We start from the raw sequence: 18,372 nt of genomic DNA on the forward strand, positions 1-18,372 counted from the left end.
GTCTGCCTTTGGCTCAGGTCATGATCTCAGGGTCCTGGGATCAAGCCCCACATCGGGCTCCCTGCTCGGCGGGAAGCCTGCTTCTCCATCTCCCACTCCCCCTGCTTGTGTTCCCTCTCTCGCTGTGCCTCTCTCTGTCAAATAAATAAATAAAATCTTTAAAAAATAAAAAAAATAAAAATAACACCATCCCTATTAACTTCTCAGTCTGTTTTCTTACTTGTTTTTCAATTTTTTAAAAATCCTTTATTTTTTCTCTTATAATAAAAGATCATTGCTTAACATTAGGAAAATGGAAGAAAGTATAAGAATATAATTACCCACAACATAAGAAACCAGAAATGACTACTCTCAATACCTTCATGTCTTTGCTTTTCTTTCATCGTATCTGAAAAAGACACTGCACTGAACAACTATCACTGGGATCATGCTTTCGGATGCTGGAGCTAACATGCTAGGCTCCAATCTCATCACTGGCTCTAATGAACGGTCAGTTTGGGGCAGGTTACTAACTAGGTACTGAGCTGTGCCCCACCTTCCTCATCTGTAGAGATAATAAATAGTACCTATCTCACAAGTCTGCTGTGAGGATTAATACGTAAGATATTTGAATGATACCTGGCACACAGTATATGCTGCAAGAGTTTGCTTATTAGTATTATTATTATTGCTTCTTTTTTTACTTCACATTGTTTCTTAAGCGCTTGTCTGTGTTATAAAAAAATATGCAGGGTGCTTGGATGGCTCAGGCGGTAGAGCGTCTGAATCTTGATTTTAGCTCAGGTCACGATCTCAGGGTTGTGAGATCGCGCCCTGCGTCTGGGCTCTGTGCTGGGCATGGAGCCTGCTTAGGATTTTCTTTCCTCCCTTCTCCCCCCGACACTCCCAGCACTTTTGCTCTTCAAAAAAACACACAAAAAAACAAAAAAACAACCAAAACCCTTTATCTGTATAGGAATAAAACATTTGAACTCTAAAGGCCTCGTGTTATATGATGCCAAACTGCTTTTCAGAAGGGCCATCCCAATCCCCAGTCCTGCTTGTGTGTGCTGGAATGTCGTTCTCACTACCCTCCCCGTCAGCACTGCTACCTTTTCCTCTGCCATTGCCAATTCTTTAGGTGAAAACGAGTACCTCATTTTTGTTTTCATTTCAAATTCCTATTTTAATGTCGCTCTAACTGTACATGGAAGTCTGTACGCTGCTTTTTTCATTCACCAACCCCGATTCACAAGCCCTTTGCCATGCTATATTAGCTTTCAGAAGTCCGTGTTTAACAGCTGTGCAACATTCTGTCAGATGAATGTACCTCAGAGCACTTATCCTTCACTGAGGCATAGTTTAAAAGCCAATTTCCACCTGAAAGAGGCTCATCTGAAGGAAGGCTCATAGGCTTATTCTCCGTATTTTAGATTATTTCAATATTTCAATTCTCGGAAGTAGTAGAAGGTGAAAGGCTTGTTGGATATTAATAGAGCAATGGTACCTTGAAAATTCGTATCACAAGTGTGTGACTCCCGCCTGACAGAGTGCTCTGAGGACAGGGCCATGCCACACTCATCTCTGTCTCCTTTTTAAGCCCTAGCACTGGCTGTCAAGGAGGCTATTTTTAATAAACCCCTACTGAATTTATTTACTTAAGCATATTGCATTCTTACCACATACAAGGCCGTTAAAAGCCGAAGGGCCATGAAATGCTCAGACCAGCAGTGTGAGGGGCATGGTGACAAAGCACATACGCACAATAAAGGGAGACATTTCAGCAATTGGATTTTATCTGTTTGCCAATTTATAACTGGTTTTTAAATATTACACTTTTCTAGAATATACTTTCCTTCAGAGGCAAAAGATTAAACCAGGAACCGACCATTAAATCACCTAAGTTTTTAGTTCCAAAGACACACACCCAAAAGTGATCTGAGAGATCAAAGAGAATGGCTCCTCAGGAGAAAGGGAGGGGCACCCGAAGGGGAGTATGGATGTAACTGGAAACTGCTCCCACTACTCTGGAGGGAGCAGCTCACCCCACCAAACCAGCAGCTTTCTCCAACAATATGAATAAGCATCACAAGGAACAGCCAAGGTCCTGCTCCCAGCTGGGGTTTCGTGGCCATTGTGGAGGAGGGTCAGTATCTGCTGTGGAGGTCCAATTCAGCTTCAGAAACCACCTTTCTTATTTTTATCTGCATGTTTCTATTTGTTGACCAGGTATCCACCTTCAGCTTCCTTTTGAACATTTCAAAACACTACTTTCAGAAGTTCAAAATGGACATGCTTGTTTCATTAAACATACCCTTCTATGGTTTCTTTCATCAGGCTCGTTTCTGGGTCTGGGTCATGACCTGTGGCGTGGCAAGGGCCCGTGGTGGGGAGCATTTTGGAGGCTATCTGGGGACAACTTACCAATGTTAACTGAATCTTCCCAGTCTTCCAGCACTTCTGTGACAATGAGCACATAGACATACGTTCTGTGCTTCCTCTCCTGGTTCTGAAGGGCAAAGAGAGAAGGACACAGGAAGAGCTTTCCCTTAAAGAGCTGAGATTACTTGAGTGAAACACACTCTTAGCCATATGTCCAGAGAGCTCAGACACAAGCATTCCTTTTACTTTTAATCATCCTACAATCAGACATGGAATAGCGCCAGATGGCCTATTTAAAACATGCCGCATTTGCATTTAAGGTTGTGCTCTTTGGCTGGCCTTCTAAAGCCCAAATTTTAATCTCTTTTTTCGTTCCCCTTTCCCTAAATACAACTTCACAGGAAGGCTGTGGGAAGGAAGTTTGTGACCTCTCAAGAAAAAGGCACCAAGTAAATGTAACTCGCTAGAACACAAGAAAGAGAAGAGGCTGTGGGTGGGTGGAGGTTCCATCAATGCCAGCAAGCTGATTATCGGGTGCATCTCCCCTTCTACTAACTTTCCTCATCTTTATTTCCCCATTTCTCACTTCCTTCCACCTTCCTCCAAACCTCTACCCAGCCTCTACGCTTAATGACTGAGCCACCCAGGCGCCCCTGTTGATGTTTTACTATTGTAATTGTTTTAGGGTGCCACAAAGGACGCCCATATAAGACAGCAAACTTAATCAATAAATTCCACTGACTAGCCATTCCCGTCTCTCGCTGTCATTCTCCCTATTCCCTGAGACACAACAAAATTAAGATTAGGCCAACGCAGGGCGCCTGGGTGGCTCAGATGGTTAAGCATCTGCCTTCAGCTCAGGTCACGATCCCAAGGTCCTGGGAACGAGTCCTGCATCGGGCTCCCTGCTCCTTGAGAGCCTGCTTCTCCCTCTGCTTCTTTCTCTCTCTGTCTCTCATGAATAAATAAATAAAATCTTAAAAAAATATATATTAAAAAAAAAAGATTATGCCAACGCAGGGCGCTTGTGTAGCTCAGTTGGTTAAGCGTCTGCCTTTGGCTAGGTTGTAGTCTCAGGGTCCTAGGATCAAGTCCCGCTTTGGGCTCCCTGCTTGGCAGGGAGTCTGCTTCTCCCTCTCCCTCTGCTGCTCCCCCTGCTCGTGCTCCTCTATCTCTCTCTCAAATAAATCTTAAAAAAAAGATTAGGCCAATTAATAACCCTACAGTGGCCCCTAAATGTTCAAGTGAGGGAAAGAGTTGCACATCTCCTACTCTCCCTTTAAATCAAAAGCTAGCAATGATTAAGCTTAGTGAGGAAGGCATGCTGAAAAGCCAAGACAGGTTGAAAGCTAGGCCTCTCGAACCAGTTAGCCAATTTGTGAATGCAAAGGAAAAGTTCTTGAAGGCAATTGAAAGTTCTACTCCAGTGAACGCATGCATGACAAGAAAGCGAAACAGCCTTACTGCTGATATGGAGAACGTTTGAGTGGTCTGGATAGAAGATCAAGCCAGTCACAACCTTCCCTTAAGCCAGAGCCTGTCCCAGAGCAAGGCCCTCGCTCTCTTCAATTCTATGAAGGCTGAGAGAGGTGGGGAAGTCGCAGGAGAAAAGTGTAAAGCGAACAGAGGTGGGTTCATGAGGGTTAAGGAAAGAAACCGTCTCCATAACACTAAAGTGCAAGAAGGAGCAGCAGGTGCTGGTGGAGAAGCTGCAGCGAGTTCTCCAGGAGATCTAGCTCAGATCATCCGTGGCGGGGGCTACATGAAACAACAGATTTTCAGTGTAAGATAAAACAGCCTTCTATCGGAAGAAGATGCCATCTAGGACTTTCATAGTTAGAGAGGTCAGTGCCTCGCTTCCAAGCTTCAAAGGACAGAGTGACTCTCTGGTTAGGGGCAGCTGGTGACTTAGAAGTTGAAGCCAGTGCTCAATGACCATTCCAAAAATCCTAGGGTCCTCAAGAATAAAGCTAAATTGACTCTGCCTGTGCTCTTATAAATGGGGATGACAGCACATCTGTTTCCAACATGGTTTACTGAATATTTAAAGCCCACTGTTGAGATCTACTGTTCAGAAGAAAAGATTCCTTTCAAAATATGACTGTGCATTGACAGTGTCCCTTGTCACCCAAGAGCTCTGATGGAGATGGACAACGAGATGAATGTTTTCATGCTGCTAACACAACGGCCATTCCACAGACCATGGATCAAGGAGTCATTCCAACTTGCAAGTCTTACTATTTAAGAAATGCACTTCATAAGGCTACAGCTGCCAGAGATAGCAATTCCTCTGACGGATCTGGGCAAAGTCCATTGAAAACCTTTTGGAAAGGATTCGCCATTCTAGATGCCATTAAGAATAGTGGTGATTTATGGAAAAAGGTAAAGAATATCAACATGAACAGGAGTTTGGAAGAAGTTGACTCCAACCCTCGTGAAGGACTTTGAGGGATTCAAGACTTGAGTGGAGGAAGAAACTGCAGATGTGGTAGAAATAGCAAGAGAAGTAGAATCAGTGGAACCTGCAGTCAGTTAAGCACCCAACTCTTGGTTTCGGCTCGGGTCATGATCTCAGGGTCGTGAGATTGAGCCCTGCACCGGGCTCCATGCTCAGCCCGGAGTCTGCTTAAAATTCTCTCCTTCTCTGTCTCTCCCTCCACCCGCCCTGTGCTTGTGCTATGAAAGAAAAAAGAAAAGAAAAGAGAAGAAAAGAAAAGAAAGAAAGAAAGAAAAGAAAGAAAGAAAGAGAAAGAAAAAAAGAAAGAAAGAAGAAGAAAAAGAAGTGGAGCCTGAAGATGGGACTGAATTGCTGCAATCTCATGATAAAACCTGAAGAAATGAGGAGCTGCTTCTTACGGATGAGGACAGAAAGTGGTTTCTTGAGATGGAGTCTACCCCTGGTGAAGATTCTGTGAAGACTGTTGAAGTGACAAGAGAAGATTTAGAATACTCCATAATCGTAGTTGATAAAGCAGCGGTAGGGTTTGAGAGGATGGACTCCCAATTTTGAAAGAAGTTGTACTGTGGGTAAAATGCTATCAAACAACATCGTTTGCTACAGAAAAACTGTTCATGAAAGGGAGAGTTGATCGGGGCAGCAAACCTTCTTATTTTAAGAAATTGCCACAGCCACCCCAATTCTCAGCAACCATGACCCTGATCAGTCAGCAGCCATCAACACGGAGGCAATACCCTCCACCAGCAAAAAGCTCATGATGGTTAGCGTTTTTTAGCAATAAAGCATTTTTAAATTAAGGCATAGACATTAATACAGACATCGTAAGTATATATTCAGAGACTACAATACAGTATAAATATAACTTTCATATGCACTGACAAAAATCAAAGAAACATTTGACTAGCTTTATTGCAATATTTGCTCTATTGCAGTGGTCTGGAACTGCACTCACAATATCTCTGAGGTAATGCCTGTACTTACAAATAATTCTATTTGTCTGGAGGAGACTATGGGACTTTTAAAAAAGAAAGTAAGCTATTCTCTGCCAGTGCTGCTTTGTTTTGAAAACGCAGCGAAACAAAGATGGCGTCTACCCCAGATTAGGAACGCAATGGACTGAATGTTTATGCCCCCCACAATTCAGATGTTGAAATCCTAACTCCCAGTGGGATAGTATTAGGAGGTGGGGCCTCTGGCAGCTGATTGGGTTGAGAAGGGCTGACTCTTGGGAATGGGGTTGGCAGCTGATAAGAGAGGCCCCAGTGAGCGACCATCCCCCTTTGCCATGTGAGAACACAGAGAGAAACAGCTACAAGTACCCCTTGCTTTTCAAGAGCTCTAGGTAAGCCACTTCACTTTTACGAAAGACCTACATCAGTACCTGTTTTTGCTAACCGAAAGAAATCCTAAGAGGAACTTGTGTTTCTAAAAAAAAAAAAAAGGTGAAAGGAAAAGGAGCCTTGGGCATTTCTGGCGCAGCGAGCCATCACAGAGGCAGTGCTCCCGTGGAGCAGCGGGCGCGCTCCGGCCAGACTCCTTCCCCGGGAACTACACCAGCACTTCCTCATCGAGCCGCCAAAGCCATGAACTGGGGCTCTGCACACCTGAGCTTTAGCTTGACTTATTTCTTGCATCCGTTAACAACATGTATCCTGAGGTTTCCGAAAAGCCTGAGAGAGGTTATTTTTTGGTTTTGGAAATGCTAAAAAAAATGTCCACATAAATTAATTGCTTCTTCACTTTCTACCATTTTGACTTACAAAAGGTTTCCTACAAACACTCTACTTTTGGATAGTAGGAGAAACTTGTAACTATGAACCAGGAAGTGGGTCCTCACCAGACACTGAATCTGCTGGTGCCTTGATCTTGGACTTCCTAGTCTCCAGAACTGTGAGAAATCCATTTCTATTGTTTATAAGCCACTCAGTTTTGTTATAGCAGCTCGAAAGGACTCAGACAAAGATATACATATTTATATTACATGGTTACTAATATGATTCCAATTGCACCGAAGATTTTAACAGGCTTACCTCAAAAATTCCAACTAATCTTCCCAATGTCCCTTTTACTCCAGCCTGAAAAGTGAAGAAGAAAAATTAGCGCATTAATATTGTTTATATTGCTGGTCTCATTATCAATCACAACCCAAGAGGAACACCTTAGGAGGACTCTAGGTCTAAGGAGGTCACACCACTATTTCCTGAGCATCACAGACTGGTAACAGCAGAGTGTGCTCTGGGGAAGGAGGATTTCTCTCATCTCCTCCCCGTCTCTCTCACTCCTGCAATGCCGGCCAAACATAGCAGGTAATCAAGGCCATGAAGCCACACAGAAGATATTTTGAGGTATTAATTACTTCATTCACTCATTCATTCATTCATTCAACAAATACACTGACTGCCTAATATGTGTCAGAGGTATAGTGATGAATAGGCTAGAACACAAGATCCAAGAAAGCAAGATCCTTATCTGACTCGTTCTTGGCTTTTCTGTATACAGTATGCCCAAAACAGAGCTCAGCACCTTGTAGAAGCAGCTCAGGAAGGCATACGTTAACAAGTACATAAACGTGGTGACAAGTATTGACAGAGATGCACAGAATGATGTGATGGACAGAGAGTGACTGGGAAGAGACAACTTCATACAGTGGTTAGACCTTCAAGCATATACTCTGTATCTCCCATTGGCCCTTTGGTATTTTTTTTTTTTTTTTTTTTTTTTTTAGATCTGTGTCTTTCTGATGAATCACAGGCACATTTTTCAGTTTATTCCAATTGATTTTCTTTTCAGCCTACCAAAACTAGGGCTATCCCATCTCTAGTCATTTGACATTTTTCATTTCTACCTGTTCTTCACATATCTGTTTCCATTATGTATGCCTTGTTTCCATGATTTTTTGTTCTTTTAAATTAAAAGTTATTCCTTCATTTACTTTTGAACATCTTGAACATATCTAAGTTCCTTGTCAGGCCATGCTATAAAATTCATTTCATCTGAAGTAAATTCATGTTCCAGTTGGTGAAGGGCTTACTTGTGAGGCTCCCACCAAGGTGATACAGAGAATACTGCAGGCAGAGCCATGGAATCAGGGGGTGGTTTGGCTCCATCTTTTATTGTGCACTGCATCTGTGTCCTCTCCCTACCTAAGCCCACATCTTTCTAAAAGTCTCAGCCCCTGGTATCCTTTCCACTGGGAACCTGGGCTCCCGCTACTCCAAGGGTCCGAACACTAGCCACACAAGGCTGGGCAGGCAGCGGCCTTCCCATGACATTCAGCAGTTCTACCCTGTTTCTGATCTATGGAGATGCCACCCATCTTGCTTTGGGTCAGGCTGTGTCTTTTTAGCTTTTGCTTTTTATATTTTATATCTGTCCCTGCTAGAAGTGGGGAGAGGCGAGGGAAGGATGATTTTCTGAAAATGCCTGGGAAATGCTGTAACTTGTTTTCTATTACCACTGCCATGTAATCTGTAATAACTAAATTTGTAATAAACTAAAAATTAAGACAAAAATACTTTCTAAAGACAATAGGCACTCATTAAGTTTATACAGAATGAACACAATTTTATTTTTATTTATTTTTTAAAAAGATTTTATTTATTTATTTGACAGAGACAGAGATAGCGAGAGCAGGAACACAAGCAGCGGGAGTGGGAGAGGGAGAAGCAGGCTTCCCGTCGAGGAGGGAGCCCGATGTGGGACTCGATCCCAGGACCCTGGGATCATGACCTGAGCCGAAGGCAGATGCTTAACGACTGAGCCACCCAGGCGCCCGAACACAATTTTAAAATAAGTACTCTAAAAGTTCTTTAGAGATATTTAAAATAAAGGTTGATTTATAGGCCTAGACTCCTAGGTGAGCTATATTTTGAAATTAATTTTTGATAATTATCTGTCCAAGAATTCTTTTCCTTTCTCTTGCCAACATGCCTGTTCATTTCCCATCCATTCTTTCCCCCCTGGGGCTTTTGGGTCTACTCAAATGGAAATGTTTACCTTTTCTTATTTAAACTGATTCTTGGGGCACCTGGGTGGCTCAGTCGTTAAGTGTCTGCCTTTGGCTCGGGTCATGATCCCAGGGTCCTAGGATAGAGCCCGCATGGGGCTGCCTGCTCAGTGAAGAGTCTGCTTCTCCCTCTCCCTCTGCCCCTGCTTGTGTTCCCTCTCTCGCTGTCTCTCTCTCTGTCAAATAAATAAATAAAATCTTAAAAAAAAATAATAAACTGATTCTCTATATTTATTTTTTAAAGATTTTATTTATTTATTTGACAGAGAGAGACCCAGCGAGAGAAGGAACACAAGCAGGGGGAGGGGGAGTGGGAGAACCAGGCTCCCTGGAGCCTGATGCGGGGCTTGATCCCAGGACCCTGGGATCATGACCTGAGCCGAAGGCAGACGCTTAATGACTGAGCCACCCAGGTGCCCCAACTGATTCTCTGTATTTAAAAAAATTTTTTTTGAATTTATTTTTTTTAAGTAATCTCTACACCCAATGTGGGGCTTGAATTCATGACCCCAAGATCAAGAGCCACCCAGTCCACTGACCAAGCCAGCCAGGCCCCTAAATTGATTCTCTACATTTTTAGAGATAACTACACTCCATGGCCAGCTAAGACTAGTTAGATTATACTTGGTGAATTAACCAATGTAGCTGCCTGAACAAGCAGGATGAGCTGGCAGGTCAGCCTGGACTAGAAAACCAATTCTGTACCCTGACCTTGGCAGCCTGAACACTCAGATCAACTCCTGAGATGTGGCACCTGTGCTCTGGCCTGTGGTCCCCACCGACAGGGCCTAGGAGCAGGGCTGTCAGGTTGGTGGGGAGGGAGGGAGGTAAGGAGATTCACAGAGGTTCATAGAGGCTATCACTCACATTTCTCTTCTGCAAAGTAGAGAAAGAATTCTCTTTAGCAGTTTTAACTGTTCAATTAATTTTTTTTTCTTAAAGAAACCAAAAGTTTAGAAAAGAAATTGATCTCCAATTTTTTTTTAAAAGATTTTATTTATTTATTTGAGAGAGTGTGTACTCATGGGGGCGGGGGGGGGGGAGGAGCAGGAGGAGAGGGACAAGGGACAAGCAGACTCCGCACTAAGCTCAGAGCCTGACACAGGGCTCGATCCCATGACCCTGAGATCACGACCTGAGCCAAAATCAAGAGTCAGACGCTTAACTGCCTGAGCCACCCAGGCGCCCCAATCTCCAATTTTTAAGAGCGCAATTAACTTAATATTATGACAGCTCAATATAATTTAAAACTTTTGTTTAATAATGGTGTTTTCTGCATTCAACATCAACATATACCTATGATTTACTCTAACAGAGGCAGTTGGGAAAAGCATAAAAGCATTTTTCTTTATAAAATAGATGCATTCTGGGGGCGCCTGGGTGGCTCAGTCATTAAGCGTCTGCCTTCGGCTCAGGTCATGATCCCAGGGTCCTGGGGATTGAGCCCCGCATCGGGCTCCCTGCTCGGCGGGAAGCCTGCTTCTCCCTCTCCCACTCCCGCTGCTTGTGTTCCCTCTCTCGCTGTGTCTCTCTGTCAAATAAATAAATAAAATCTTTAAAAATATACATATATATAAAATAGATGCATTCTGGGGCACCTGGGTGGCTCAGTCGGTTGAGCATCCGCCTTCGGCTTGGGTCATGACATGGAGCCCCAGGGCTCCCTGCTCAGCCTGCTGCTCCTTCTGCCCTTCACCCCGCTCATGCTCTCTCTAGTAAATAAATAAAATCTTCAAAAAATAAAATAGATGCCTTCTTATAAAGTCTTGTGTAATTTAAATAATGCTGCCATCTGTACAAAGAAATTTTAGTGGCATTTATTTTCACTTCTAATTAAGCTTCAAGTTGTAGAAATTAACAACAGCTTTGTCTGTCTCAGTGTCTTTAAGTTTTATACCAATATTTAGGGGATCTACTTTAGAGAATTCTATCTAAGGTGATCCTGCCAATGAGCCTATGGTGAAAAGCAAAGAAATATTCTTTTATTTACCAGTTTCTAAATTTCTTAGGAGGACGTGCCTCTTTAGTAAGGATTTCTGTTCTTTAAAGTCATAGTGCCAATCAAGAGGAAGATTCCTCAGAGGCAAAGGCCCTCCAAGACAGAGTTCACTGTGACCATTTTAAGTTTTCATGCTTCTCCACAGCCCAGTTAGCTTTGAGCTAGCTCCCTCTCAACTGCTGCCACAGGCAACAGGACAGAGTTATTTTTGTCTCTCACATGATTCTTGCATGTGGGTCGGGGTAGGTGTCAGGGTCACATCAGACAGATAGCTGGCTCAGACATTTTGGGATAAGATTTGATTCAGGGTAAATGGAAGTTTGGTGTAGTCAGGGTGCTAGGATGGACCTGTTCTCTTCCAAATCATATAAAGGCAGTTATAATTTCAGTCTATATGTCAAAAACCCCTAATCCAGAGAAGTAGTCTTTATTTAAAAGCCCATCTTAGGTAGTAGTAAGAATTCCAATATATATATATATATATCCATCCCTTCATTATTCAACCACATGCAGGTGAGTGCTTCCTTGACCTTCAAAGTATAATACATCAATTCTAGCACTTTCAGACTAGTTAACAAAAATAATTTGAGCAACCGCCTACTTTTCAAAAAGAAAAAAACCCACAAATATTTTTTTTTTCCTTTGGGGTATTTTGCTGAGATTGGAAGTACCATCCAGCAAGACTCCAGTGATGCCATCCTTCCTGCTAGTAAGCTCTCCCGCTGTGTACACGAGACTCACGCAGAGGCACGGACATGGAGGGGCCTTTGAGAATGCCCCTACAATGATCTGCTGCCACAAAGAACCCTGGCTGTGTTGTTTTAGTCTCAGTGGATACAAAATGGGTCATCACCTTCTAAAACCTATCTTTTACTCTAAGGCGGACATTTTGGCAGACACTGATGGATGTCTAGCCCACAGGCATACCTCCTTCCACTGTGCTACCAGTAAGACCCAGCTTCTGTCCACGTGAGAGCTATGGCACACCTGGAATGGCGCAGGGAATTCTGTTCCCCTCTGCAGTGACAGGTTCGGGCGTGCCGTGACCCAGTGCTGGACCAATGGCTTCTGAGAGGGTGTCTCTTAGGGGCTCCTGGGAAAGATTTCCCACCATGATAAAGAGCTGCATAAAAAGAAACCCTACACCTTGCTTGTCAAGTGGGGACCTGAAACTTGGAGCTGCTGCAGTCACCTTGTGATCGTAAGGGAAAGGGCAAGAGAATCAATGAGAAGCTGAATGAAAGTCCTGAGGTGGCCGAGCTGCTGAAGCAATGAGGTAATGTCCAACCTCTGGGCTTCCTACGTGAGACAAATAACCGGTATACGGTTGAAGCCGCTTTTAGTCAGGTACTCTGGTACTGTATCAGAACACTTCCTGCTACTTCCTTTGATTTAGAAGGTAGCTCTAAGAGGACAACAATTCTGAACATCCAAGGGAACTGTAGTGTAAAAGCTTGCTCTATTAAAGCAATAAGCCCAGACCCAAAAAGGGTTCAGGGGAGCAATTCTCATGCAGGTATGTGAATGAGGAAACCCAGGAACAAAAATTTTTGGTCTTCGATACACATACCTTTCTGGTACCTGCCAAACTTAAGTAACAGCAGGAAACAGTCACAGTGTACAATAAAGTAGATGGGAAGCCATTATAGTTAAGTCCAGTGAAATCCCATCCCAGAGATTTTTTTGTTTTGTTGTTTTTTTTCAAAGATTTTATTTATTTTTTAGAGAGCGAGCGAGAGAGAAACAGCATGAGAGGGGAGAGGGTCAGAGGGAGAAGCAGGCTCCCTGCTGAGCCAGGAGCCCGATGTGGGACTCGATCCCAGGACCCTGGGATCATGACCTGAGCTGAAGGCAGACGCTTAACCATCTGAGCCACCCAGGCGCCGTGTTTTGTTTTTTAAATGAGGTATTTCGAACATCAAAAAAGTAAAGAAAATAATAAAATAAACATTCAGGTAGTAACTAGCCAGCTTTGTCAAATAGTAATGTACCATTTTGTGTATTTTTTATATTTATTTTCTTTTAAGATTTAGTTATTTGAGAGAGACAGCGCAGCAAGTGCGAGAGCACAAACATGAGAGCAGGGAGCCCGATGTGGGGCTCGATCCCAGGACCCTGGGATCATGACCTAAGCCGACGCTTAACCAACTGAGCCACCCGGGCGTCCAATGTATTATTTTTTTTTTTTAAGAAATAAAACTACTGGTACCACTGAAGCCCCTTGTGCACTCCCCAGCCCTGCCAGAGGTAACTACTCACCTGAATTTGGTGTTTATCATTCTTTTGCATGTCTTTATACTTGTACTACTTAGATACCTATTCACTATTCATGGTAAATAGTATTTTCTGTATGTTTCTCTATTCGATTAAAAAAAAAGGATTATAACTTCTGAAACCCTGTCCCCTCAATATCATGATTCTGAGTTTTAGATATATTGAAACATGTAGTTAATTCATTTTGGTTGTTGAACAGTATTCTACTTTAGGAATTTACCACAATTAATCCATTTACTTGTTGGTAGACATTTCGTCCTGCTATTATAAAAAACACTGCAAAAACCAAAACCAAACCAAAACCCAAAACCTCTCTTGCAGATATTCTTGTTACAATCCACCATGTGTGCGAGTTTCTTTAAGATCAAATTTCTGAATCACAGGCTAAAAGTACCTCCAATTTTCCCACATATTATCAAGTTCCTCTATGCAGTTCATCAATGGCAGAAATGACCACAATTCTCTACCTCTTCCTGTATCCATGTCCTTTGAAATGTGATTTTACAGCTCTTCCTATCAAGAGATCTATTTACCCACTCCTTTACGAGGCTGGCCTTGTGACTTGCTTTGGCCAAGAGAATGCAGAAGGATGGTGTGTACCAGTTTCAAGACCAGGCCTCAAGAGGTCTTGTAGTTTCGAACTCTGCCACTGCCATGTGAGCTAGTCTCCTAAAGGATGAAGACCTGTCTCAGCTGAGGGTATTACAAAGCAGCCTACAGCCAGCTAACCTCCAAACTGGGAGAGCCTAGCTAAGAGGACAGGGCTGCCTACTCCACCCAGAGCGGGCCGTAGACATCGGAGTAGTCCACTCAGTCTACTACTGAGGAGTAGACACTGGAAGCAGACCACGGGCTCGTGAGTAACGATCGATACTTAACTAATTTAAGCAACTGAGTTTGGGGACAGCTTGTTATACAGCAATAACTACCTGGTATATTCTCCAAGTACACAGGCAATGTACAAGTTGCCATCACTCTTGTTCCTCTTGAATATTTGTTTTTTGTTGTCAGCCTCTTAAATTTTAGGTCAACATGATGAGTATGAAATTATATTGCATAATTTCATTAGAGAAATTTTCCTGTTTAATGGACATTCAGATTTCTTCTCGGAATTCACACTACTTATCCATTTTTCTTATTTGATTATTGACCATTATAATGATCTTCAGAAATTATATCTTAATATTTAACCTCTGTGGTAAACATATGTTCTGCTCCCAGTCTGATACTTGTCTTTTATCTTTTTTTTTAATTTTATTAAGTTTTTAAACTTTAGTTGCAGTATAGTTAACATACAGTGTTATATTAGTTTCAGGTGTACAATATAGTGATTCAACAATTCCGTATGTGCTCATCGTAAGTGCACTCCTCAATCCCCATCACTTTTTCACCCATTCCCCCTGCCCACCTCCCCTCTGGTCACCATCAGTTTGTATAGTTACAAGTCTGTTTTTTGTTTTCTCTCTCTCTCTTTTCCCCCTTTGTTATTAATTCCACATATGAGTGAAATCATACGTATTTGTCTTTCTCTGACTTATTTCTGTTTTAATTTTTGATGTCCTTTGCTAAACATTTTTCATATTACTGATTTTACTTATCTTTTCCTTTTGTCTGTTTATTATTCTTTCAGTCTCCCGCATTTTTTCTAATAGTTTGAAGAGTTTTATAATATGATCCACCAAAATTAATTTGGGAATTTATTCCCAAATAGCCAATGGTCTGGAGGCTCCAAAATAGACCCAATAGATATCATTCTGTTTTATTAATCTAGTTGTTAATTTATGTACTAATATCATGTGGTTTTAACTAATACAGCTTTATCCAAATACATGGAAAAGTAGTCTCCTTCTCTCCTCTGTTCTTTTTCAAAAACTTCACAGCCATTTCTGTATCTTTATTCTTCCATATAAATTTCAAAAATCAGTTTTTCAGATGTCTGAAAAATCCCTTTGGGATGTTTATTTTTATTATTGAATTTTTAGATTAATTTTAAAAATACTCACATCTTTATAATATATAGTCTTCTTATTGGGGAAGAGACTGTATCTCTCCCTTTATTTAGGTCTTTTTGATTCCTTCAAACTTTTATTATTTTTTAAAGAATTTATTTATTTATTTATTTATTTAACAGATAGAGACATAGCGAGAGAGGGAACACAAGCAGGGGGGGTGGGAGAGGGAGAAGCAGGCTTCCTGCAGAGCAGGGAGCCCGATGCGAGCTCAATCCCAGGACCCTGGGATCATGACCTGAGCCGAAGGCAGACGCTTTAATGACTGAGCTACCCAGGCGCCCCAAACTTTTATTATTTTTATTATAAGATCCTGTACTCTATTAGTCTATAGCAAGGCATTTTAGTTTTAGTTTAGTTTTGTTGCTATGGATGGTTTATATTTTAAAAAGTTATGTATTTTCTAATCAATTACTGCTTTTAAAGAAACAATGCTGGATTCTGCGTATTAATCTTATGTTTGCAACCTTTCTAAATGCTCTTACTAGTTCTACCAGTTTATGTTGTGTTCCTTTGTTTTTTAAGTTAATAATTATATCATCTGCAAATAATGACAATTTTGCTTCTTCCTTTTGAATATTTATAATTTGTATTTATTTTTGTCTTACAGCGGTGGCTAGGACCCCAGTTCAGTATTAAATGGTAGCATGAGAGCAAACACAACTGCCTTTTTCCTGTCTGCTGGGAATACTTAGAAGATTTAAAAAATATGATGCTTACTGTAGGTTTTATTAGACATACTATGAGGTTAAGGAACTTTTATTTTTAGTTTGCTAATAACTTTCAAGATGAATGGATACTGAATTTTATTTTTTAAAGATCTTTTTTTTAAGTACAATATACCCTCAACATGGCCTCAAACTCACAACCTATGAGTCACGTCAAGACCAAGAGTCACATGCTCACCAACTGATCCAGCTAGGCACCCCTGGATACTGAACTTTAATAAATAATTTTTCCTTATTTACTGAGATGATAATTTTAATCTCTTAATGAAGTAAATTACATAAACATATTTTCTAAGACTTGTATTCTTGGGATAATTTAGTTGTGTGATATTTTGAGAAAGCTTCAGATTCTATTTGCTCTTCTTTTACTTGGGATTTTATATCCATGTTCACGAGTGAGAATTTATTGCTCCTTTCTGTTTTTTTTAAAGATTTTATTTATGGGCGCCTGGGTGGCTCAGTTGGTTAAGCAACTGCCTTCAGCTCAGGTCATGATCCTGGAGTCCCGGGATCAAGTCCCACATCGGGCTCCCTGCTCAGCGGGGGGGTCTGCTTCTCCCTCTGACCCTCTTCCCTCTAGTGCTCTCTGTCTCTCATTCTCTCTCTCTCTCTCTAATAAATAAAATCTTAAAAAAAAAAAAGATTTTATTTATTTATTTATTTATTTATTTGACAGAGAGAGAGAGCGAGCACAAGCAGGGGGAGCAGCAGAGGGAGAGGGAGAAGCAGGCTCCCCGCTGAGCAGGGAGCCTGATGTGGGGCTCCATCCCAGGACCCTGGGATCATGACCTGAGCCGAAGGCAGACACTTAACGACTGAGCCACCCAGGCGCCACAGCCTTTCTACTTTTAATTATCAGGATCAGGAGTCAGCAAACTATAACCCATGGGCCAACTCTGTCCTGCCATTGATTTTTTTTTTTTTAAAGATTTATTTATTTATTTATTTGACGGATAGAGACATAGCAAGAGAGGGAACATAAGCAGGGGGAGTGGGAGAGGGAGAAGCAGGCTTCCTGTGGAGCAGGGAGCCCGATGTGGGGCCCGATCTCAGGACCCTGGGACCATGATCTGAGCGAAGGCAGACGCTTAACGACTGAGCCACCCAGGCGCCCACCCCTGCCATCGATTTTTGTAAATAAACCTACACTGGAACATAGCCGTGCTCATTCACTGAAGTACTGTGTATGGGCTCATTCATGTTATGACAGTAGAACTGAATACTTGTGACAGATACCATATGGCTTTTAAAGTCTAAGTATTTACTATCTGGCCCTTTACAGAAAAGCTTGCTGATCACTGATCAAGATTATACCAGCCTTACGAGGTGTAGTTATTCTTTTCTGAAACAGTTCTTTAAGATAAAAATATATAGGGGTGCCTGGGTGGCTCAGTTGGTTAAGCATATGCCTTTGGCTCAGGTCATGATCCCGGGGTCCTGGGACTGAACCCTGCATCAGGTCCCCCACTCTGCAGGGAGCCTGCATTTCCCTCTCCCTCTGCCTACTGCTCCCCCTGCTTGTGCTCCCTCTGTCAAATAAATAAACAAAATCTTAAAAAAAAAAAAAGATAAAAAATATGTATTTGGAAATTTTGGTAAAGTTCAATTAATCTTAGTATATATTTTTGTCAGCAGGTGATTAGCACCTGATTTTGATAAAGAATAATCTGTATATAGGTTTTCTAAATTTTTAAGATTTTATTTATTTATTTATTTAGAGAGTGAGCACACGTGAGCAGGGGGAGGGGCAGAGGGAGAGGGAGAGAATCTCAAGCAGATTCCGTGCTGAGCATGGAGCCCAATGTGGGGCTCAATCTCACAACCCTGAGATCACAATCTGGGTAGAAATCAAGAGTCAGATGCTTAAATGACTGAGTCACCCCAGGTGCCCCTAGGTTTTCTAATTTTTATGTAAATTTGGGTAGCTTTTTCTAGAAAAAAATTTTTTTAAAGATTTTTAAAATTTATTTGAGAGAGAAAGGGACAGAGAGAGAGAGTGTGCACACAAACAGGGGGAGGAGCAGAAGGAGGGGGAGAAGCAGACTTCCCACTGAGCTGGGAGCCAGAGGTGGGGTTTGATCCCAGGACCCTGGGATCATGACCTGAGCTGAAGGCAGATGCTTAACCGACTGGGCCACCCAAGTACCCCTTTCTAGAAAATTTTTATCAAAGTTTTCTAATTTTTGTGTTTATGGCTCAACATAGCAGCATTCTCATAATTTAAAAGACTTTATTATATTATATTCTATGGTTATTTCTTATTTTGTTTGTTACCTTTTCTCATTTCCTTTATCAACAGTCCTGCAAGAGGCTTGTGTATTTTATTAGAAAAATAAAAGTAACCCACTTTTGGTTTCGTTGATCATTTCTATCTTCCTCTATTAATTTCTGCCCTTTTCCTTGTTATTTCCATCCTTTTACGTTCTTTGAGTGTAAACTAAGCGTCTTGGATGGATCGCTTAGTTTCTTTTTTTTTTTAAAGATTTTATTTACTTACTTGACAGAGAGATAGAGAGCACAAGTAGGCAGAGAGGCAC

General features: G+C 41.7%; 1 protein-coding gene across 1 annotated transcript in view; it reads right to left on the reverse strand.

The window, feature by feature from the left end:
* Positions 1 to 18,372, reverse strand: part of NUDT3 (nudix hydrolase 3) — a 114,729-nt gene that overhangs the window by 9,028 nt on the left and 87,329 nt on the right. The window contains exons 3-4 of the mRNA XM_006745027.3: positions 6,850 to 6,894; positions 2,404 to 2,488 (exon numbers count right to left, since the gene is read on the reverse strand). Of these exons, the coding sequence (XP_006745090.1) occupies positions 2,404 to 2,488; positions 6,850 to 6,894 (130 nt within the window). The remainder of the gene's footprint in view (positions 1 to 2,403; positions 2,489 to 6,849; positions 6,895 to 18,372) is intronic.

The sequence above is a fragment of the Leptonychotes weddellii genome, chromosome 8 (genome assembly GCF_054177405.1).
Source record: "Leptonychotes weddellii isolate Sample4059 chromosome 8, ASM5417740v2, whole genome shotgun sequence".
In the NCBI taxonomy this organism is placed as follows: Eukaryota; Metazoa; Chordata; class Mammalia; order Carnivora; family Phocidae; genus Leptonychotes; species Leptonychotes weddellii.